Source organism: Phoenix dactylifera, chromosome 1, assembly GCF_051530095.1.
Source record: "Phoenix dactylifera cultivar Ajwa chromosome 1, Ajwa_hap1_PhDact_Kaust_v1.1, whole genome shotgun sequence".
Taxonomy (NCBI): domain Eukaryota; kingdom Viridiplantae; phylum Streptophyta; class Magnoliopsida; order Arecales; family Arecaceae; genus Phoenix; species Phoenix dactylifera.
Window position 1 is genome coordinate 12,621,893 of NC_143190.1, and position 23,099 is coordinate 12,644,991.

The window sequence follows — 23,099 nt, forward strand, 5'->3', positions numbered from 1 at the left end:
CATTACGAACCCATTCAAATCCTGCCAGGTAGAGCATCTCCAACCTGCCATATCCTCCCTTTGTTCGCGAACGACAAAGTCGCACTCAATTTTTTTTTAGAAAAACAAACGAAATAGTGGCATTAGGTGAGTGGAAATTAATGCGGGAAGAGGGGTTTAAATGTAATTAAAGGAGATGGGAGGTGTACCTGCCAAGTACATGCGCGGCTTGGGGCCCCATTTATTCGGAAGGTGTGGTGGTGAAATCCCTTGCCCACTCTTTTTAATAAACGCGCTCTTACTAGTTACTCCTCTCTCTGATCTCTTCTATCCCCCATCCCACATGTTCCTTCTCTCTCCCACTTCCTTATCAAACCCGGCTTCTTCTTCTTTTAGTTTTTGGGTGGGAGTCTCAGTCCGGATGGAATTTTAGGGGTGCCGAAAGCTAGAGAGGTGATTCTTCACCGTTCGCTCGGTATTTTAATCATTCTCGTCCTTTTGGCTTTGCCTTTTTTTTTTTTTTTGGTCACACTCCTTTTCTCTTTCCTTTAAGCAATCCGGGCTGTGCAGGTTTCCACTCACCCCGACTCCGCCCTTCTCTGATTTAGAAGCTTCAGCCGCAGCAGCACTAGAGAAAGAAAGAAAGAAAGAAACGGAGATTAAAGGAGAGCGAACGGGCGTGGGCTTCAGACGATGGGTGATAAGGCGGCGACCCTGGATGCCGTCCTCAAGGAGGCCGTCGATTTGGTGAACCCGCCGATCTCTTCTCTCTTAGTTCCTCCTTCTTTCTTTTTTTTTTTTCCCGATTTTTTTTTCCGTTTCTTGTTGTTGTTGTTGGTGATGGGAGATTTTTTTTTTTTTTTTTTAACAATTTTGGATGGGAATTGTTGGCAGGAGAACATACCCTTGGAGGAGGTTTTTGACAATCTGAGATGCACCCGGGAGGGGCTGACGACGGAGCAGGCCGAGGAGCGGCTCGCCATCTTCGGCCACAACAAGCTCGAGGAAAAGGAGGTTCTGCTTTATTTCCCCTACCCACCTCTCCTGATAGAGTTGCGGGAGAATCGTTGTTTATGTTTTTTTTTTTTCCCTCTTCTATGTGTTTGTGGTTGCAGGAAAGCAAGATTCTGAAATTCCTGGGGTTCATGTGGAACCCGCTGTCGTGGGTGATGGAGGCCGCCGCCATCATGGCCATCGCCCTCGCCAACGGAGGGGTCAGACTCGGAAACACCAGCATCTGATTGTTTTCTGCTCTGTTTTCTATGGATTTCTTCGATTGTTGCATTTCTTTGCGTAATTCTTTTTTTAATGAATGCATATTGGTTTTTGGTTCTGTTCAACAGGGGAAGCCCCCAGACTGGCAGGATTTCGTCGGGATTATAACCCTGCTTGTGATCAACTCGACGATCAGCTTCATCGAGGAGAATAATGCTGGTAATGCCGCGGCAGCCCTCATGGCCCGCCTCGCCCCCAAAGCCAAGGTTCCTGTGCTCTCCATCCCACCGTTTTTTTTTTTAAATCACATACATATGTCGCCAATCCCAGTTCCTGTTATCTGCTTTTGTACTTCCAAAAGCATGTAATGCAAGAATTTTGAGAACTTTTATGTTAGTTAAAGGTTGAAAATTGCCTTTGTTACAAGAACCTTAACTCTCTGTGTCTAAACAAAAATAAATTTAAAAAAAAACAGGTGCTCAGGGATGGCCGGTGGAGCGAGGAGGAATCGGCCATCCTTGTCCCCGGGGATATTATTAGCATCAAGCTTGGGGATATCATCCCTGCAGATGCCCGTCTCCTTGATGGAGATCCATTAAAAATTGATCAGGTTCCTACCATCCTCTGTCTTGTTCCTAACTTTGGCAGAATCAGTGTCTATCCATGTGGACTAATTTTGGGATTTATAATTTTGTGCTTGATTCATGTTTCACAGTCTGCCCTTACCGGAGAATCACTTCCAGTTACCAAAGGTCCAGGTGACGGTGTATACTCTGGTTCCACATGCAAGCAGGGCGAGATCGAGGCTGTCGTTATTGCTACGGGTGTTCATACTTTCTTTGGTAAGGCTGCACATCTCGTGGACTCAACGAACCAAGTTGGTCACTTTCAAAAGGCAAGCTGGGAATATCTAATATCTCTGAGTGAATTTTGCCTTTTCCCTGCTTTCAGAAAGATCTGGTCTTTAATATTCCTTGCCATTTGCAATGCAGGTCTTGACTGCTATCGGGAATTTCTGTATTTGTTCGATTGCGGTGGGAATGTGTGTCGAGATTATTGTTATGTATCCGATCCAACACAGGGCCTACCGCCCTGGAATTGACAATCTTTTGGTTCTGCTTATTGGCGGGATTCCAATAGCCATGCCCACAGTTCTGTCCGTCACAATGGCAATTGGCTCTCACCGCTTAGCTCAGCAGGTATGCAGGAATAGTTTTTTACGTAATAGAGAGTTCATACTATAGTGTTCTGGTAATTTTAGCTTTGGGGGAACCGTGCATGACATGTGTTTGATGAGAACCAAGGTATATTGTTATGGCAAAACCAATTCAAGCAATAGATGAAAATAAATCATGATTGGAAAAAACTGGCTGTGTAGGCTGAAGATTTCTCCCAGGATAGGTTCTTGAGTAGACATATCTAAATGCCTCTGAGGTCTCTATTTTTAAGTTGAATAATTGTTTCACTGAGTTGCTTGACTCTAAGGAAGCTGGGGATCATTGTAGGGAGCCATCACGAAGAGAATGACTGCAATTGAAGAAATGGCTGGCATGGATGTCCTTTGCAGTGACAAAACAGGAACTCTTACTCTTAACAAGCTAACAGTGGACCAGAACCTTGTCGAGGTCAGACTCAACATTTTGGCTATTAAATCCTTTCCAATAACAATTTTACAGGATTCCTTGTGTCTCTTTGAATCTCTCACTCACGTAGACAAATTGATGCACTCCATTGTATTTGTCAGGTTTTCACAAAAGGTGTAACTCCAGATACTGTAATTCTAATGGCTGCTAGAGCCTCACGAACTGAGAATCAAGATGCTATAGACACTGCTATAGTTAATATGCTTGCAGACCCAAAGGAGGTAGGTTGGAACTTGGAACTTCCACATCCTTTGGCCTATTTTTTTTGGCAGCATAGATTCTTATCCATCTGTCTCTCTTACGTGATTGCCTTCTAAAGGCACGAGCTGGTATTCAAGAGGTGCACTTTCTGCCATTTAATCCTACTGACAAAAGGACTGCTTTAACATATATTGATAGTGACGGCAAAATGCATCGTGTCAGCAAAGGTGCTCCAGAACAGGTCTTGTTCTCTTGACATTCTGATTATCTTGTTATTGTTGTTGCATATGTTCCTTTTTAACTTGGTTGTTGTAACTATGACGCAGATCTTAAATCTTGCACATAACAAGTCAGAGATAGAGCGCAGGGTCCATGCTGTGATTGACAAATTTGCTGAGCGGGGGCTTCGGTCGCTTGCTGTTGCATATCAGGTGAAAAAATTGCTGTCCCGGTTGTATACCTATTTCTTTTGATTCATATCACACCTATCTGGGAAGGTTTTTGAAGACAAGATGTTAGTCATCTCATTTAAGTGGGCAACCAATACCAAGATGAACTAAGATATCTGTTCATCTTGGCCAACATAGAAGATGGGGATATTTGTAAAGAACTGAGACAAGCAACTAATTTTAGGCATTGATTTTGAAGTCCATTAATTCTAAACTTTATTGGGGGATGTAAAAAAAAAGAATGAACAGTACTGGCTGATAATTTTTTATTGTATCAGCTGATATTCCGGAATCTATCGGCCTATATTTGCCAAGAATATAGGGCCCATGATTATCCATATATCGTACCAGAGGGTGCCTAATACCAATACAGACTGAGATCTTGGCTGACATGATAACCTTTGCTATGCGGCCATTCACTAGTATATCTATGTACATATGTTAGTGTTTGTGTGTTCTGATTATGTTTTATCTCTATTATTGCGCAGGAAGTTCCAGAAGGAAGGAAAGAGAGTCCAGGAAGTCCATGGCAGTTCATTGGCCTCATGCCACTTTTTGATCCCCCAAGACATGACAGTGCAGAAACAATTCGGAGGGCACTCAACCTTGGTGTTAATGTCAAAATGATCACAGGTCTGATTTCTCTCATTGAAAATCACATTATATAATAACTGAATTTGTTGATGTGCAATTTCCATTTTATGTAAGCCATTATCTTGGTTCTGTAAAGTCATCATCATCTGGGATTTCTGAAGAAATCACATACATATTTGAGAGCTCTTTTTGACAAAAGGATTCTTGATCTTAACCATGGCATCCTAATAGGTGAAATCAGAATATCAACTAATGGTTTTAATGGGTTCTGGGAACAAGTTCCTCCAAAGCATTTTGTTAGTGGAGCACCGGATGCCAATGGCTTAAATAGGTCAAGATGCTTAGAAGGCTCCAACTCGAGCTACTTTTCTTGAGGGCTTGACAAAAGTTATCTTACATAAGATGTAAAATGCAGATATAAAATGTTTTTTGATTTCACGAATCCAAAAATGGTGAATTACTGTTTGTTTTGGACTTCATATGTGTGCAACATTAGTATTGCGCCTATTGATGCAATGTTTGTACTAGTAGTCCTGATCTAGTTCAAGTGGATCACCCTTCAGTCTGTTCATGGCTTGGTCTACTTGGTGTTCTCAGATGCACTTTGTACGTAGTTTATTAAGTAGAAGAAAACACTTGATTACTGCATAGATAATTGTGAATACATAAGCTGGCGAGTACAGGGGATCTTAGAGCTTTGTATTGCTTAAGGTTTATGGGTGTCTCTTGAGTATCTTAATATCTTAAAGATCTAACTGAATTATAAAAAGGGGAGGAAAAGCACTGTTGCTTGGATAAAATTTTCTGGCAATTTGAGTTGTTGATAGTATTATCCTCTTCAAATATGAAGAAGCAAAACTTGCTTGTAGAATATATATTATGATGAATGAGCCTGAATTTTGTGGATACAAAAAAATCTTTTGTATTTTTAGAGTTGCTCGTATGCTGAGATGCAATATTATTATCATTATCCATGAGACAAATCATATTGGAAATATAATGCTACTCTTACTTCAGGAAGTTTTCAGTTGTCAAGAAGTCCTCATTGATGTAAGACTTGATTATTGGAGAGATAATTGAGAATAAATAAGCTGGTGAATGCGGGAGATTTTGGAGCTTTGTATCACTTAAAATCTATGGGTGTCTCTCGAGTATCTTAATAATAACCTGTAAAAAGCCTGATTGAATTATAAGAAGGTAGAGGTAAAACACTGACATTTAGATAAAATTTTCTATCGATTTTAATTGTTGATGGTATTATTCTCTCCAGAATATGGACAAACAAAACTTTTCTTGTTAAATATATATTATGTTGTATGTTCACATGATTTTTGTGGAAACAAAAATATTCGTCAGATTTTTGTGGTAACAAAAATATTCGTCTGATACCAATGCTGATGCCGAACAGCACAGGAAGAGAAAAAAGGGAGAAGGAAAAGAGAGGAAGGGGAGGAAAGGAACTAGGCTTTACGCCTAGCTCTTGCTCTTGGCTTCACACCAGGGCTAAAAAAAGAGAATCATTTTTTTTTCCATTCATAGCATACCCCATACAAACATACAGTCCAACATATATATAAGATTCTCAAAATAACAAAATACTTAAATAAACCCAAAGGCTATCAAATAACAAAATACCTAAATAAGCCCAAAGGCTATCAAAATAAAGCAAAATCACTCTAATCACAAAGAAACTGGCTGGACCATCCTCATACGGCGACTGTAGACCCAAGTGACGGATGATTTGGTAGTTACTTGTATGCTGAGATGCAATATCATTATCCATGAATCCTTTTTTTTTTTTTTGAGATGAAGGGAGGCTTAGCCACCCAAATTTTATTCAGTAGGTATAATTTACTGGGTCAAGTTTGAAGAGAGAGTGGAAAACAAGGAGATCTGAGAAGTCTGTTCGTACATGTCAATTAGAAGCATGAATAGAGACAAAAATGATATTCAGAAATGCAGTGAAATCCGCCAGTAAGTAATGTTGATCTCTGTCTTTAGTGCGTGCCCAAGAAGTTTTCCTTCAGTGAAATTCTAATCTTTTGAAAGTGCATGTGGAAGATCTTTCACTTTCAACCATAACTCTCAAAAAACTAACAAGGCTTTGTGATTACATAGGGACGACCAATGATTAAATAAGTGAAGACCTCTTGAAGCAATGGTTATCACAGAAGATTGCTTATTAAGAAAATTCTTGAATTTCATTCCTTCCAACGTTCCCAAGCTATGGCTGCAATCAACATGAGTAAGATCGGTGGAGCAGACTTTGAAAAATTTCTTCTCCTCCAGTCGAGACAAAGAAACTCAAAGAAGTGTTGAGGATGCAGCACACCTAACAAGATAGCCTTTCCAGATTGTTGAAAAGGAGCATTGAGAGAACAAATGATGTACTATTTCCAGCTTATGATTACACAAAATGCACCCTCCAAGTTTTTTTCCAAGTTTCTTCCCAAGCAAATCTGTAGTATTGAGTTTTTTTCTTCCAACATAGCCAAAGAAAGCATTTGATGTTGAGAGGAACAAAAAGATTCCAGGGATTGGCTGCAAAACTACGCATCTGTCCCCTTGTATTCAAGACTTGATACATAGAGGCATTAGAGAAAATTCCATTCCCATTTAGGTTCCAAACCAACTGGTCTTCATTTCCATTCGATGAGACTAAGGATAAAAGAGAGGATAACTGAGTGAATTGGGCCTGAGCATCAACAAGGTAACCTGCAGGCTTTCTTAGCTTCCATGAGACAAATCATCTTGGAATATAATGCTACACTTACCTCAGGAAGTTTTTGGTTGTTAAGAAGTCCTCATTGATGCCAACAGGACTTGGTTACACTGGTTGACACCCCTCTCATTGAATGCACTTGAAGAAGTTCTAGGTTTGAACCTTGATGATGACATTCCAATGCATTTCTCGAAAAAAAGAAGTCTTCATTGGTTGTTTCAACTTCTAGGAATTAATGGAAACATTGTATTTGGGAACATGAAAAGCAGGCTTAGCTGTTCAACTGGAATAAAACTTGTGTCTTTATCTTTCAATTAAGGCTATAAATCAGAGGTACATGCGATGAATTAGCTCACTTTGCAGCTTTACTTTTTCTTAGTTCTTTTTTGTTATATTTTTTTCTACCACATTATCACCAGTCAGTAAAATTGCATTTATTGATTGCCATTTTGCTGGTTTTGGAAGATTCCCGTACTTCTCAAATTTTTTGGCTAAGTAGTGAGTGAATAATGGTATGCAGATATTTTTTACATTACCATTATACCTTGTGGACCCTATGATGGCTTTTAAGTATTCTTCTGAGATTGGTCAAGTCTTCCTGATACTGGGTCTAGATGCGGACAATGTAGATTTCTATTTTATTTTTGCCCTTTTGTTGAAGGGTAATAGTAATACTGTAGCAAACATTCTGCATACATGTAAAGAATAAACATGCCTGATTTATGTGAAAAATGCTCGTGCCTGTGGGCAATTTGCATTACAATGTTTCTGGAGACCAAGTTGAGAAGTTGAGACTTCTACGAATTAAGCATTTCTTCCCCTTGATATAGCTGACGGAGATTGGCCTGCTCTCATGTGTATTTACAAGTTAATTTGTTGCGTTCTACATGTTCTCTGTGACATTAGCCCAACTTTGAAGGATTTTTCCATTTCAATCAGGTGATCAGCTGGCCATAGGGAAGGAAACTGGCCGTCGTTTGGGGATGGGTACAAACATGTACCCCTCATCTGCTTTGTTGGGCCACAACAAGGATGAGTCAATAGCTGCTTTGCCAATTGATGAACTTATAGAGAAGGCTGATGGTTTTGCTGGTGTTTTTCCAGGTACCATCACTGATTTTTTGAAATCTAAAACAGTGTTGGTTAGTTCTTTATTTCTAAGTTGGGAGTAATCTGGTAAAGTATATTGCCTTGTTCCTTCGATTTTCAGAGCATAAGTATGAGATTGTTAAACGCTTGCAAGCAAGGAAGCATATATGTGGTATGACTGGTGATGGTGTGAATGATGCTCCTGCCCTAAAGAAGGCTGATATTGGGATAGCGGTTGCTGATGCAACTGATGCAGCTCGTAGTGCTTCTGATATTGTTCTTACGGAACCTGGTCTAAGTGTCATTATCAGTGCTGTGCTGACCAGTCGGGCCATTTTTCAGAGAATGAAAAACTATACTGTAAGTTGTGTCTGTGTTCATCAGTCAATAGTGTTATCTAACAATTAACATTGAGCAACTTGAGTTTGTCTTTTTCAGTTCTTCTATACTTGCTTGAGCTGGTTTTGATAACTTGGTTCTATTTTTTGCAGATCTATGCGGTTTCAATTACAATCCGTATTGTGGTATGTTTGACAAGCTATCCTTTTTGTTTGTATTTGAAATATTAATTTATGCTTCTATGTGAGACTAAGTCCTGTTCAAGTGTTCATTATGACTTACTTGGGTTGCCTCGGTCTGCCACTTATTTAGCAGTCAGGGATAAAGCTGCACATATTCTATTGGTTTTATGTTCTGTTTGCTCGTGTAACCATCTTCCACGCACATGCACTGAGCTAAGAAGCATGAGTTTGCATAAATTTGCTACAAGTAATATGAATTGGATATACGATAAAAATGCTTAAGGCCTATTAAATAACCAATAAAGCTATGCATATTGGGGGTGGATGTTATGGGCAGAAGAAGAGAAAGTGTGAGGACTCGGAAGAGTTTGTTTCTCTTTAAATCTAAGTTTTTCGGTGGAGAAAGGTGATTGTTGAGAGCCCAAAAATCTGTGGATTGTGGAATCTACCGAGTCCCCTGATCCAGGAATTCCTCTATTTTCGTTTATTGCTTCACTCTTTCTTCTTGCATGAGAGATACCATGTGAATTAGCTTGTTGAGTGTCCAAGGGCCTTACTTTCAATATATATTGGTTTTGCAGCCGTATCTAAGTAGAAATTGCAAAATTTGTCCTCACTTCACATTTTTATTTCAACAGCTTGGGTTCATGCTGCTGGCTCTCATTTGGCACTTTGACTTTCCGCCTTTTATGGTCCTTATCATTGCAATCCTCAATGATGGTAATACTTTTTTCTGATGATCTACCTCCCCCTACACCTCCCTCCTCTCCCTAATTAGCTAATGCGTGGTTACTTGCTACTCTTGCAATATACTGTTGGGTTAGTGAGATTTATCGTCCTGCTGCACTGATTGACCATGCTCAATTCTTTCTACTCTTGACACGCACTACTCTTCCAGTCTACATGACCTACTCTTTTATGGCATGACTAGGTACCATAATGACTATATCAAAGGACAGGGTGAAGCCATCTCCTCAGCCTGACAGTTGGAAACTGTCTGAGATTTTTGCAACTGGAATCATCCTTGGTGGCTATTTGGCGATGATGACAGTCATTTTCTTCTGGGCTGCATACAAAACCGACTTCTTTCCGGTATAATGACTCTATTTCTTAGAACCTTTTGTGCTCACTTTCTCTTTGCTGACTGCGAAATGATTATTATAATTGATTGAAATCTGCCGGTCTGTTTGAGTAATGTTTCTTAAAGCTTCCAGTGCATTTAAAATGAACACTTTCGGTTTTTGATGCCTAAAAAGCCTGGGATGTTCACATTCTTGCTTGATCATTATTTTTAGGGTATTAATATCTTTTTTGCTCTAATACTTTGATCATTCGTCAGCGGGTATTCCATGTCGAAAGCCTTGAGAAAACAGCTCAGGATGACTTTCAGAAGCTTGCCTCTGCAGTCTACCTGCAAGTGAGCACCATCAGTCAGGCACTCATATTTGTGACACGATCCCGCAGTTGGTCCTTTGTTGAGCGGCCCGGTTTCTTTCTTGTTGCTGCTTTCTTGGTTGCACAGCTGGTGAGTTTTTTCTCCTCCACGGATCAAATGCCTGTAAGACTGATGTCCAAGAAATATATAGTCATGTGTTATCATGTACACATGCAGGTTGCTACCCTCATAGCCGTGTATGCCGACTGGGGATTTGCTGCAATCAAGGGGATCGGATGGGGCTGGGCTGGTGTCATCTGGCTTTACAACATCATCTTCTATTTTCCACTTGATATAATCAAGTTCCTAACCCGCTATGCTCTGAGTGGGAGGGCATGGGATCTCGTCATCGAGCAAAGAGTAATTTGCAATACAGAACTCATCGACGGACAAATTCTATTTATGGTATGCAGCTTCCTCGCTGACTGATGGGATAATTTCTTCTTGCAGATTGCATTTACGAGGCAGAAGGACTTCGGAAAGGAAGCTAGGGAGCTCAAGTGGGCACATGCTCAGAGAACACTGCATGGGCTGCATCCTCCCGAGACCAAGATGTTCGGCGAGAGGACCAGCTTCGCTGATCTTAATCAGATGGCAGAAGAGGCCAAAAGGCGAGCTGAGATTGCAAGGTATGACCAGGAAACCTGACAGGAAGAAAAAAAATTAGTTTTTACCGTTTACCTTTCACATCCCACTAGTTTTATTACGTGCTGCATATCCAATACATAGGTTGCTGCCCCACTTCTCCAGCGACCTTTTCTCAAATCATGAGTACTTTTAACATAATAATTGAACTACGAAACTAGACTTTTCTATTTTTTTTTAAATTTTTTTATAAACTTGATGGGATCACAGCATCACCAGAGCATTCAAATACAGAAAAAAATAATTTGAAAATTAAGTACAGATATTAGACAGGGGGGCCCACAGTGAGTTGTCGGAGTTTTACAGTTGGTTCCATACGGCATATTTAAAAACTAAATCCAGTTAGCAGTGCAAATTTACATCATGTTGTGTCCGGGAGCTGAATATTTCTTACTGCATGTTTGCAGACTTAGGGAACTGCACACATTAAAGGGACATGTGGAGTCTGTCGTGAGGCTGAAGGGCTTGGATATTGACACCATTCAGCAAGCCTATACCGTGTGACTGCTCAAACTTCAGCACCATAGGAATGGCAAGCATCTCAATTGAACTTTCAGAAAATATCCATTGTTCTGCTGCTGACGAGTAAATTCTGTGACCGGCTCTTATTAGCTTATATGTAATCTATCATCATCCCTTAACATGAACTACACTATTATATCTTGATATTTTTTCTGGAACTTATTTCTCCCGTTTTTCCTTGCCTTTCGGTTCAATGCGTAGTCATTTTCTCCCCTTTCTGCTCCATTAGCTGTCCTTCATTTCTGGTTTCTTTCTATACGGAAGGCTTACATGCAAGGGGCAGGCCCTTGTGCCTTGTCATCTTATTGATCTCTCAGAGATTGGCACATGATATGGAGCTCGTCCTGTGAGAGCAATCCCATAAAGATTTGGTTGAGCTGTACCAAAAAAAAAAAAAAGATTTGGTTGAGAGCAATCACATCAAGGGTTGCATGTGGGTGATAATTTATTGCAAGTTTGGTTCATTTCTTTTGGGGTTGATAGATTGTGGGCCTTTTAGGCATCAGCCACATGGGCAACATTGGTGACATGACATGAGTCAACTATGATCCCAGTGGAAACTTTTTTTTTAAAAAAAATTATCCATTCCTCGTTGAGAATTAAAAAAGAAATCCCAACCACCTTAGTAGCTGCTGGATGGTTATTGGCATCAGGAAAATTTTGCAGCTAGTGTATTTAATATAATTTATTTGACTTTGGACCACGTACAAATATTTAATGGTACAAAGAGGGCATGTTTAAATTTTGAATGGAGGAAGCATTCATTTCTTGCAAGTCCTTTTGCTGCTGCAACGACACTGCTAACGGTGTAAATGAAGCTTCAAAGAATGGCCCATAGTCTGCACCTAACCTACGGCAAGAGTGGTCCGAGAAAGGGGAAATAAAGTAGTTAGTTAGCATTGGGAGAGTAAACAAAGAGATGCTCGGCTGAAAAGATGATTTACTGTGTAACTAAGAGATAATGAAGCCTTTTACCCTTCAAGGTAATTAGGACATTGCTCCATCTCTTAAATTTTCTCTTAGATTGTGTTTGCTTCATGCATAAAGTCGGCATGAGATTTGTCTAGTATGTGCCAAATAATATTTGGAAATAATATATAGCCTAGGAATGGTTATGTCGGTCAAATTTGCTTATTATTTGCATAACTATTTCAAGAGGGAATTGTCATAAATTATTCTATGGTATAAAGATACTTCTTGTACCTAATTTTACTTTTTTGTTAATGGATAAAAGAATCATTAATTATTCAAAAGCTACTCCACAAAGATATCTTTTGCTATTCAAAAGGGGAACCAAACAAAAATTAGCATGACTTATGATGTAGCTATTTCCATAAACCTAATTTTTACTATTCTCATTTTTTTTAATTTTCGAACCAAATGCGGCCTTAAGGCATATCTTATCAGCAGATAGGGTGCTCCGGCATCCAATCAGGATCTGAATATATAGTTATAATTTTATCATATTAAAGCTATATAATACCAGTCCGCCTTATTTTTTACGACAGCCAGATAAGACCGATACGATCAGACTAGATCTACGTGTAATCTGGCACAATGAAAATTACTCTTTCCTGAGTCAAACTGATTTGTTCAAATTGTCTGTCACACCATGAGCTCGAGCTTATGCCTCCTCATTATTTCAATCCGATTCAATACGAAACGATCTTCCTCATCTAAACCAATTTAGTTCATTTTATAGAGACTTGCTCAGCCGGTCGGTAGCTTGAGCTTATGTATGGAATGAGATATGTCCTCCAAACTATCACCTGTAATCCCACGCAAGAACGTAGATCGTCTCTGAAATGGTGGAATCTAGTCCGGTCTCTCACGATGATCTCAACACTATAACTTTTGTGAGATAAGCTTAATTAGTTATGGCGTGGCAGCCTTTGCACGCCCTTAGGTTCTTCAATATCCTCATTGGTGTCACGGTTCTCATGTTAAGCAGCCCCGAAAGCTATAGCTAGCCTCTCATGGTGGAATCGAAGCGTCTGAGTCTTATCAAGCTCGGCCACCATTGCTGCCCGAGAGGAGTCTGGTTTATATCCAACCAATGCAAGCTTGTTTTCCCACTTCATGAAGCATTTCACCTCTCTCTCTCTCTCTCTCTCTCTCTCTCTCTCTCTCGATCCAAATAAGAGGTGTCCCCAGAAACAACTCATGAAGGACACAAGCTGCTCACAGAATGCTAATTAGCAGTAGCTGCTATGGTCATTGGCCATAGATGAGCACTATTTAGATGAGCCCTACATAATTTACTTTTCTAAAGTAGGCTCTATTTCTGAAGTAAATGGATCTCCTCTAGTCTAAACGTAGAAAATACAGCTATGCATGCAACCAATAACAGCTGCTGAGTTTTATGGGCTCCATTTATCCTGCTGTGAGAATATATCCATCCCTTCTTCTCCTCGCCCGGCCGTAGAACTCTAGTAAATGTACATAATTTAGTTCTATGTAAACTCAGGCTCATCCCTAAAATTTTCAGTACAAATATAATACAAGTTAGATGGATTAAGGATGAGTAGGCCTACTAAAGTCACTAGGTTCTAGAGTGCGATATTGGGAGCTGTAGCAGAACCGAGCAAGCTTTGTATTCAGATAAATAGGAAAAATGTATGTACAGAATACAGTGTGACCTTTCTATTGGGAACCTGTTATAAAATTAAAGCCTGATCATATTGCAAAGGCCTTCCCAAATTAGGTAGTAATAAGAAAAACCAAATCGAAGCCACAGGTTGGTTTTGGATGGGTTACAATTAACCCAACCCGAGCTTCATCTGTGACCTCTGCACAGCCCTACCCTCCAATTAGTCAAGAGTTAATTGTTGAATGGCAAATAAAAATGGCATACCCAGACACCTTTTAGCATAAAATACCATGCTCAAGTAATCTACTATTTCACTGCTACAGATATAGAAAGAAGCTAATACAACAGCTCTGGATAGGAAAAACGAATGAAAATGCAGAGTCAAGATTTAGGTCAGGCCAAGGTTCGAAAAATCATCCTGACAGACCCTTAAATTTAGATAACAGAGAAATAAACAAATGGGAGATGTTTTTATTTTTATGTGACAAATAAATATCAAGCATGAACATAAGATTAACCACTTTCCTGTTCCGACCTATGCTTTTCTATTATAAATTCAAAATAAATTACTAAAAAATTTTGTAGGCGGATACCTTTTGAAATACTCCTTGCACGTCTTCCCTTGATATTAGCCAGTTAGATGTAACTCGAGCTGTTTGTCCCTTGAGGTAGAGTCCACCCTTGGGCTGATCAAAAAAGAGGGATACCATTTGCTTCATTCAAGTCATCAATGCCCTCATAATTTCTATCAGCCAAACTCTATACTGAGGAGTTGGCCACTGCGAACAGGATTTTGCACCCAATTGCTTTTACCATCCCATTCTATATCAATTTTTTCATCATTAATGACCACCTTGCATGGCCCAACAAACACATTATCCAATAGAAGAGTGCAGTTCTCATACAGACCATCCACTGGTGGCTGGTTTAGCATGCAAGATCTAGAAACCAAAATTCTATTTTGCATGAAAAGGCATTGGTCATCCAACATCAACACAAGACGATGCTTCCTCCCCAATAATTCCGCTACATATTCCATGTCGCCCATAGCAAGAGCATGGCGAACACGAGTAGATGATACCTGTCCTCTGTCATTTATGCTTTTACTTGTCCCATTATAACATCGAGTCTTGTCCATGACAAAGCTCAGAATATATGCAGACAAACCATACTCTTTGCAAAGCCTCACCAAATCCGACGCATCACCAGATGCTTTATAACCAAATCTATAATTCTCACCTGCCAAAAATGACTCAGAAGATCACCAATTGGTACAATTAATGTAGTTGTGGAAATAACTAGAGGAAAACAAGAAGTATATGCTTGATACCTGCAACTACTCCACTTACTTTGAGCTCCTTGGACAACCTTTCAACGAATTGCCGTGGAGTAAGATGTCTAACATTAGAAAATTCAACTTGATATTCAAGAGGAACTTCATTACCACAATATGGGGCCCAGGAGGAAAGAACCCGTTTCCGGTCACATTTTGCGACTATGGGAGGCCTGTGCAGAAGTTTTGATAATTTAAGTTCACTAGAGAAATTAATTAACAAATCTAACTTCCAATTATATTTTCATTTGTGAAGTGCTAAAGCCACACATGGGTATACATGAATATCATCTGCAAGCCACACACATACACACAGAATTTGAGGCCCAAGAGGAAAGAATTCATTTTCGGTCACGTTTTGGACTATGGGAAGCCTGTGCAGAAGTTTGAGATAATTTTCATTCGTGAAGTGCCAAAGCCACAGATGGGCGTTTTTGCCAAAAAAAAAAAAAAGCCACAGAAGGGTATAGATGAATATAATCTGCAAGCCACATGAATCTATCACACGTACAGCATTCCTCTTACAATAGAATCATCACATAGGAAGATAGATATACGCAACAAAGATCAATATTTAGGATACAGAATATATGTTCTCCATAGAAATATTGTGCTGCTGGGAAGAAGGTCATTGTCAGGGAAAATCCAATCAACTAGTACTAGAATTTGGCAAAGGGAAGATCTAATCAAGTAGCACTAGCATTTGGCAGAACATGCCAAGTGAAAAACACAAACTAATTGGTAGCTCCCACAGCTAATAGATAGGGACTTTGAAAACTGGTTTTCTATACAGATCAGTTGACTAGTTGAGTTGACCCAAAGAAGTATAAATGCCATAAAGTAAATATGCAAAAAAGTCAAAATCTTGTGGCTGTACATTTAGAATTAATCAAGGTTTTAAGTGCCATCCATGCCTAGTAACTGTTCTGTCACACTATGCACTTCGTTTATTGCCTTTATTGGCTCCTCCTGATGCAATCAAATCAAGAATAAAATGGAATGCAGGTCACTCAGTAATTTCAAGCTTAATTGAGTTGGACATTGTGTAGTGATAGCGAGTTGAGTCTAAATTCTTTCCTCCTAAAATAAGAAATAGATAGTGCTGTTTAGGTAGTCTTCGGTAACTTGAGAGTCAAGCTATCCCAAATTAATCAGTTGATCAAATGGTTTAAATTTGTTTAAGCTCTTTCTCTCCTATTATTGCAACTTAAATATAACAAAAATAACACGACTAAAGAGGTAGAGAAACTGGTATTTGTTCTAAAGATTTGAATAAAGCTCAGGGCTCTTTTGTGAATTTTGCCTCTAGTCAGTTATTATGGTTAAATAATTTCTGCTTCGGTAAAAGTAAGGTCTGAAAACTTGGTGCCAAATTTAGTATTGGTTTTCCTTCACTCATGAATCCGGTTGGAAAGGAAGGAGTTTCCATCTGAGCAGTTCCTTCTCCAGTTCTAGCTAGTTTGTTTGAAACTAATAAAAAAAAAGTCAACTAAAACTAGGAGGAAAGGAAAAAAAAGAAATATAAATTAAGATGGGAACATAACTTAGATATCATGGTTAAGTATATCATATTGTTTTGGTCCTTTTGGACCTTTCGACGTATTTTTTCAGCAGTTCTGCATTGAGACAATAAAAAGAGTTTTTAAATTATTATTCTAAAAAATATCTAGACTAAATACAGAATTTTATTGTTTAACGGCAATCTAACTTCTGAAAATCAAAATGGACATAAGATCTGAATTTTAGGAGTTACTTGGTTTCTTGTGACTTTTTTTAAAATAACTAATTGAGAAGCATGATTCTCTGTAAAACATGTTCTCAGGATTATCACTTGCTCGCTTTGGCAAAACAGGATTTATGAAAAAATGACCAAAAATCATTTTTGTAAAACTCATTAAATTTGAATTTTTTATAAACCTGTTTTAGTAAAACTTGTTAACCAAATAGCTCTTTAGAATTGCAAAACCTGCATCAAAACTTTTGTTTCAAAGTTTAAAGAACTGACTGCACCGCATCCGCATACATTAGTCACTATACTGAGGAATACCAAGGTACGTATCACATGCCATAACGAAGCATGTCAACGAACCATAAGTTGATATGAGGGCTAACCCCCCAAACAGTAGTACTTCAAAGTTCAAGCCTACCTTGCTTTTACTTCCACCTGCATCTCAAACAAAATATTGCACTAAAACCAGCAAATCTAAGTCCAATCTATAGTAAATGCTTTCTGTATTGAAAGAAGTGAAAAAAATGACATAGATAGCCCATAAATACAAGAATTATGACCTCATAGATTAGCTTCAGTGAAGCTAACAAAACCAACCCTAGTCTCTACTTTTTTCTGGTTGAAACCAAAACAATTCACTTTCAGTATTAAAGTTCCAGGTGAAACTTCATACCATGAGTTTAAGTCAGCATAAATCCAAGCAAAGAGTACAGATTTAGCAAGGATTATGCCGTCTTCTTCTTGTAACACTACAGAAAGGGCATAATATGGCCACATAAGAAAAGAAGGTGATATTTGTTCTGTTGTGCCAGAAAAAGCTCCAAGCATCAAGATAAATTTTCCACTACTCATTCGTTATGGTTGACAGGTTTCTTACTTTCGTTTTCCTTTTCTCCTTCTTCTCCTCCCCTATATATTGGAATCTTTTCAAGGCTTTCTCAAATATCCTACTATGTTGATCTTCATTATATACATAGTAACATGCAAAAGAATTTATCCTTTTGAAGTTTAAATTACTCTGATTAAATTCCTCTTTAAAACGACAAGGAAAGATATGTAACCAACATTTGGAAAAATAATATATCAACAATTGTACCTTGACTCCCAACCAAGTACTTCTGCCATTCCCACAAATGATAATAGAAAAGGAGTCCCAGCTTTTGATGCCTGAATTGCAAGTTGTCGATGACCAATATGAAGAGCATCAAACTTTCCCAATGCAACTATGCCTCCTAAAGTGGGTACCAAAAAAACAATTAGAAATGTGCATATGTATACAGAGAGGTATAGAGATGCGCACAATATACAAGAAAAAGTCAAAAAACGTTGTTAAAAGCCATGTTAACTCATAAATCTAATGCCTAATTTTATGACGCATATAAGGGAAAATCTCAATAAACAATAGACAATGGAAAAATAATTGCACATTGTGCATGTACCTTTCTTAAAAACAAATTACCTGCAATAAGTCAAGAGAAGCATAAGTGATGATCACATCGGGGTGGAGCCACATATATTTTGTGATTTCTTTCTAGTATACCATACAGTCATGAGCGGTGACCACCCCCCTAGTTAAAATATATTGCACCCTTTGTTGCCTTTTTTTCACAGTTCTCTCCAGAGATAACCAAAATCCCACTGTTCCTGTGCCTATCTAGTTCCTCGAAAATTGTCTGCCGGTTCCATGCTCGAAATAACCCCAAATATTTAACCACCCAACACCTCAAACTATACTAGAGACCTCTAATCTATTCTTCCTATTAAAATACCTAGAAAAGTTAACCACTTGCATTACTTGAACACTCGCATGTCCAAAAATCTGTGTCAATTACATATCCGAGTTGGATATGTATTAGATACTTGGATATTTATGAAGTTCTTTGATCACCATTTTAATGATCGGTTGAGAGTTGAACTCTTCGAGCAATGAGTTTAACCATCCATTTTGATATTGGGAGTGAGTATTTGTTATTTTCAGATATTTTAAGAATGTCGGCATTGAAATAACTTTACAAAATATTGTTTTTCTTGCATCCTATAGTTAATTGGGAGGTTTAAATGAAAAGTACATATATAGAAACACATTAACAAGCAATATTTAAAGGTATAAATATACAATGAGTTAAAATTATAGTTTATGTATTCTCGTATCTCCTTTTCCCTCTTGTTGTTTCAAACCCTTGGATATACATCTATATGCAATTCTCATATTCGTGTACATGCAACACTGTTAACCACCCAACATCTCAAATCAGTGTTGAGTTCGTTAAAAAACTTTTTTTTGTGTGTGAGCCAAAAAAAGAGAGAATGAGTTCCTTGACAAACTAAAATATGAAAATATTGCAAAAGGGTGCCACGTGCCCCTTCTAGCAACTTTGGAATGGTCTAGGAGTAAGAATAGTCTTTTGGCAAACAAATAAATAATGAAATCAACATTTATGAGCATTGGAAGCAAAAGTTTTTGGCTTCTTTACATATGTGTGCATGTGAAGATATGCACATATGTATGTATATGCACCACGTACATGTGCATGTGTGCATTATATTTTCCCTCTTCATCAGCAAAAATTTGGCACATAGCCTGCACATGGTTTTATTCAAGGTAGCATTTAATACATGGTCGTCTTGTAGTCTCATTGTCCAAGTGTCTTGTAGTCTCATTGTTCAAGATTGTTTGATATATTTTGATAATTATACTCCCATCCAATTCAAAATACCTTTTATATGCACACAAAAGAGGAAGGTGCATAGCCAAACAATCCATTCAAGAAATGTCCTCTTAAATTGATCAAATGTTGAAAAATCATAAATATGAATTATTGAAAAGAGAACATTGTGATTAGATTGGATATTTGTATAGATTCTTTGTACAATGAGAAGATTGGAATTAGCCATTGTTATTATTTTTATTTCTCTTTTTCTTTCAAGGGGGGTGCAGGGGCAAGGGAGGAGAAGTTGGTTGTTATTTGCTTTTGAATCTTGCCTCCCTACACAAAAATCTTGGCTCCACTCCGGAAATTATAAAGCAGATAGTTGACAACACATAAAATAATCATTACTACAAAACTGATTTTCTATAAGAAACTTCTAAAACAATAAAAATTTGATACTATTACAAAAAAAAAAAGAATCTCAAGGCATTTTGCGGTGACCGCTGGTGGTTGGTGTAGCTGTCACCACCTATAATAGAAACCTTGCTTAAATAATTATAACATAAGTCCCGGCAATTGAGAGCTCAAAAACAAGAATTGAATTACCAATTTGGATGAGTTCAATAAAGTTACAACATTAAGTTGTGGACCATGATATACAAACTAAATAAAACAATAACGAGCCAAGACAAGCTTCAATAAAAGCAAAACATAATATACTATAAAACAGAGGTTGTAAAGTAGGTCATGCCTTCATTATTTTATATATTCATCATTATTTAGAATTTATTTGAGCAAATGGAAGACTGAGTATAGGAATATACCTACCAAGTACACATTCTTGATCTGCTCCACAATCAAGAAGACATTTATCTTTCATTGCTTCACTATTTATATTTGCTTCTTGTGGTCCGCATGAGTTGAAAACTCTTATAGAAGATCTTGGGAGTGCCTTATGCAGAATCAAGCATCCTCTTTCTTTCAAATAATTACAAGCTCTATGATCAAAGAAACAAACTAGGATAATCACTTACAAAAAGAGATCTCTGCATAAGAATCAATCCAAGCAAGCTTTTTCTTATCAAAAAATTGATGAGAAATAAAATAGAAGCTTAGATTCACAAATGAAAGAGCAAATAATTGCAAACAAAAAACTGTGCGACAACATGAGGAGTGAACAAATTAGAACAATATTAAAAGCACACAATAAATCAACACACATAAGTTCATGTAAGATTAATATGGCTCAAATAAAAGTCAATCAAAAATCTAAATCTAACATGGGTGTAATTATTTAAGAGGAATTTTGTTCCATACCTTCCGCATTTTTGTAGTTCATAGTTGGTCACATTTGGAATCCACTTCCACACCTACTTTCGATTTGGGTAACTAAAGTCCAACGTAACCCAGATATGATCTGAACTCCATGACTAAGATATAGAGCTAGATTCAATTTGTTTGTCAGTAGACTGAGGTCCTGTTATTTTCATGTTGAGTCTAGATCAACTCTAAAAATTTAAGGGTCCTTGGACCAATTTTTATCAGGTCTAGCAAGGCACGTGCCTTTAAGTGATTTCAGCAAAGTACTGATTTGCATGAACTAACAACTAAGTCCAATCTAATCAAAGTTTCATGGTCTCAGATTGGGTTCCAGCCCTGCTTGACACACTTTCCCCCCTAAGACTGACTGAAACATCTTCAAAGTTGTTGCTTATTCTACCAAACACGTTGAAGGACATGAAGAATTATAATCTTGAACTTAAACCTTTGAAGACAAGTATATGTCCAGGGGAGCAATTAAACATATTGGTATATAGAAATGATGTAAGGCAAATCCTTCTGCCTCCATGTTTACAGCAAGTTCTATAGACAGGAAAACAGTGTTGATGAAAAGGAACGTCATGCGGTCAGTAGCAAATGTATTTCCTTTTGATTCTGGTTGCAGTTCAAACAATCCGAATTATTTCTGCAACCTGTCCTATACCATATATTGTATTCTCTTTGGGTCCTAACCACAGACCCTAAGGAACGAGAAGTAACCAAAGCAGTGATTTTTAATCATAATTATCAAAAGATCAAGCACTGCAAAATCCAATTAGCGGAACAGGCAAACAATATACACAAACAAGAAACAACAGAGGCCGAAACGAAAAAAAGTTCTTTTCCTACAAAATTGAAGAGATAAACTGACGCGAAGCGCTTGGCGAAAAGCGGCTGCGATATCTATTTGATTTTTATTTCACTTCAACCACTTTAGCTCGTATCATACACTGTTTTCTCATGATATTTTTAGGGTTTTCGCGGCATAAAGATTATAAGCAAGCAGAAGCGGCCAAAAAGACAGATCATTCACCAAAATCATCAAAAATCGAAGAAATCAAAACAATTAACCAAGGAAAAGAAACAGAAATCGAAACAAAAAAAAAAAGCTTTTCGTAACGAATTCCAGAAGAGACAGACGACCTCAAGCGCTTGGCGAGCAACAACTCTGTCGAGCAGGGGGGAGGCGTTCTACGGAGCCGCCGATGCTCCCCGCTCGAGCGAGGGGCGTTGGGAGAGCGAGAGAAGAGCGGCCAGCAGTGAGCGACGCGGAGATTGGAGTGGAGGGCTCCCCTCTCCATCGCCGTCGCCACCTGCGAGCGCAAGATTCCTAAATCGTCCTACTTATAGCGAGGAGAGTCTTCCCTTCACCGGTCTCGCGCCACCTCGCTTGCTCGCTTTCCCATATCGGAAGGATTCACCTTTCCTCGCGCGAAACCACCGTTGGATCACCAAGCGCACGGATCCGAAAGCGATCCGAAGTCGGCCATCATCGGTGGGCACAGCTCTCAAAGCGAGATCCAACAGTGGATCCGCGCGAAGGAAGGTGAACCCTTCTTTCACGCGAATTTCGGTATAGTACTCGGTCCCAAACTCTGATGTTTGGATGCACGATTCGGTCCCGGATTATTAGTTATTATGAGTGCACGATAATGCATTAATTAGCTAACTAGCTTTGCTCATATTTCTCACCATGTGTCTGGTTAGCACATCAGCCAAATTTTAGAGTAAATACATTGTTATAATAGTTTTTGAGATCTTTTTGCCATTCTATCTTTGGTATAGCATGCTTTCCATGATCATGTACAACGAGGTTAGTTTTTCGCTCGTGAATGTATCTAATGTGGGACTCTATCCCGCTCAAAACGTCTTTCTTTCCTATTCAACTCACTCGGCTTGCGTATTCCACTCGAAGGTGGCTATGCTTGTGTAGCTCTTTCTGTGGTGGGTGCAGGGACACTTAAAATATGAAAAAGAGAGTCCATCATGCCCTCTTTTATTTGGCATGTGGGTGCCTAAAAAATGCCTATATGAAATCGCTTAGTTGATAAAAGAGGCGGCTACAATGCAGAAGGTAGAGATTAGTCCTTCTACACTCAAAAAATATGTAGTTATTAGGTGTTGATGTTGTCGACCTAGGTTCAAATCTCATATTTTTCTAATTTTGGCTGGGGGTTCCCTATCTTACTTCTCATAAAAAAGAAAAGAAGCTCATACTTAGCTTGAATGTACTAATGGTTATAATCTGCCTTTACATGCCTTATAAATGCATTTACATTCAATCCATCTATAAACGATATGAATAAATAAATTAATTAATACTAATATTTGTGTAAATAAATCAAATCTCTCGAGCTATTTAACTATGTACATAAGTCAAATTTATTCTCTCAAACTATTTATACTCAATTGCATTTATATTTGTCATTTCAAATCGAACATCTAAAGGCCATATTGCCCC

General features: G+C 38.4%; 2 protein-coding genes across 5 annotated transcripts; one reads left to right on the forward strand and one right to left on the reverse strand.

Moving 5' to 3' along the window:
- Positions 1 to 226: 226 nt before the first annotated feature.
- LOC103720102 (ATPase 11, plasma membrane-type) lies at positions 227 to 11,173 on the forward strand. Of its 4 annotated transcripts, none has more exons than XM_008809653.5 (22): positions 227 to 432; positions 550 to 726; positions 874 to 993; positions 1,095 to 1,193; positions 1,323 to 1,460; positions 1,670 to 1,804; positions 1,910 to 2,089; positions 2,187 to 2,393; positions 2,700 to 2,819; positions 2,939 to 3,058; positions 3,157 to 3,279; positions 3,365 to 3,469; positions 3,976 to 4,120; positions 7,743 to 7,907; positions 8,014 to 8,252; positions 8,384 to 8,416; positions 9,052 to 9,133; positions 9,345 to 9,505; positions 9,753 to 9,938; positions 10,026 to 10,208; positions 10,299 to 10,477; positions 10,901 to 11,173. In XM_008809653.5, the coding sequence occupies exons 2-22, from the start codon at positions 673 to 675 to the stop codon at positions 10,995 to 10,997; spliced, it is 2,871 nt and encodes a 956-aa protein (XP_008807875.1). In that variant the 5' UTR covers positions 227 to 432; positions 550 to 672; the 3' UTR covers positions 10,998 to 11,173. The 4 variants fall into 4 exon arrangements, with proteins under 4 accessions (XP_008807875.1, XP_008807879.1, XP_008807876.1 ...); XM_008809657.5 differs by having other exon boundaries at positions 588 to 726; XM_008809654.5 differs by having other exon boundaries at positions 251 to 454.
- Positions 11,174 to 13,878: 2,705 nt separating this feature from the next.
- On the reverse strand, positions 13,879 to 22,029 carry LOC103720103 (FAD synthetase, chloroplastic-like). Its single transcript, XM_008809658.5, has 5 exons — positions 21,782 to 22,029; positions 20,147 to 20,316; positions 17,764 to 17,899; positions 14,936 to 15,111; positions 13,879 to 14,844 (listed from the first exon to the last, which is right to left on the reverse strand). Exons 1-5 carry the CDS (start codon positions 21,937 to 21,939, stop codon positions 14,354 to 14,356), a joined length of 1,131 nt encoding a protein of 376 aa, XP_008807880.3. The 5' UTR covers positions 21,940 to 22,029; the 3' UTR covers positions 13,879 to 14,353.
- Between the last annotated feature and the right edge of the window lie 1,070 nt (positions 22,030 to 23,099).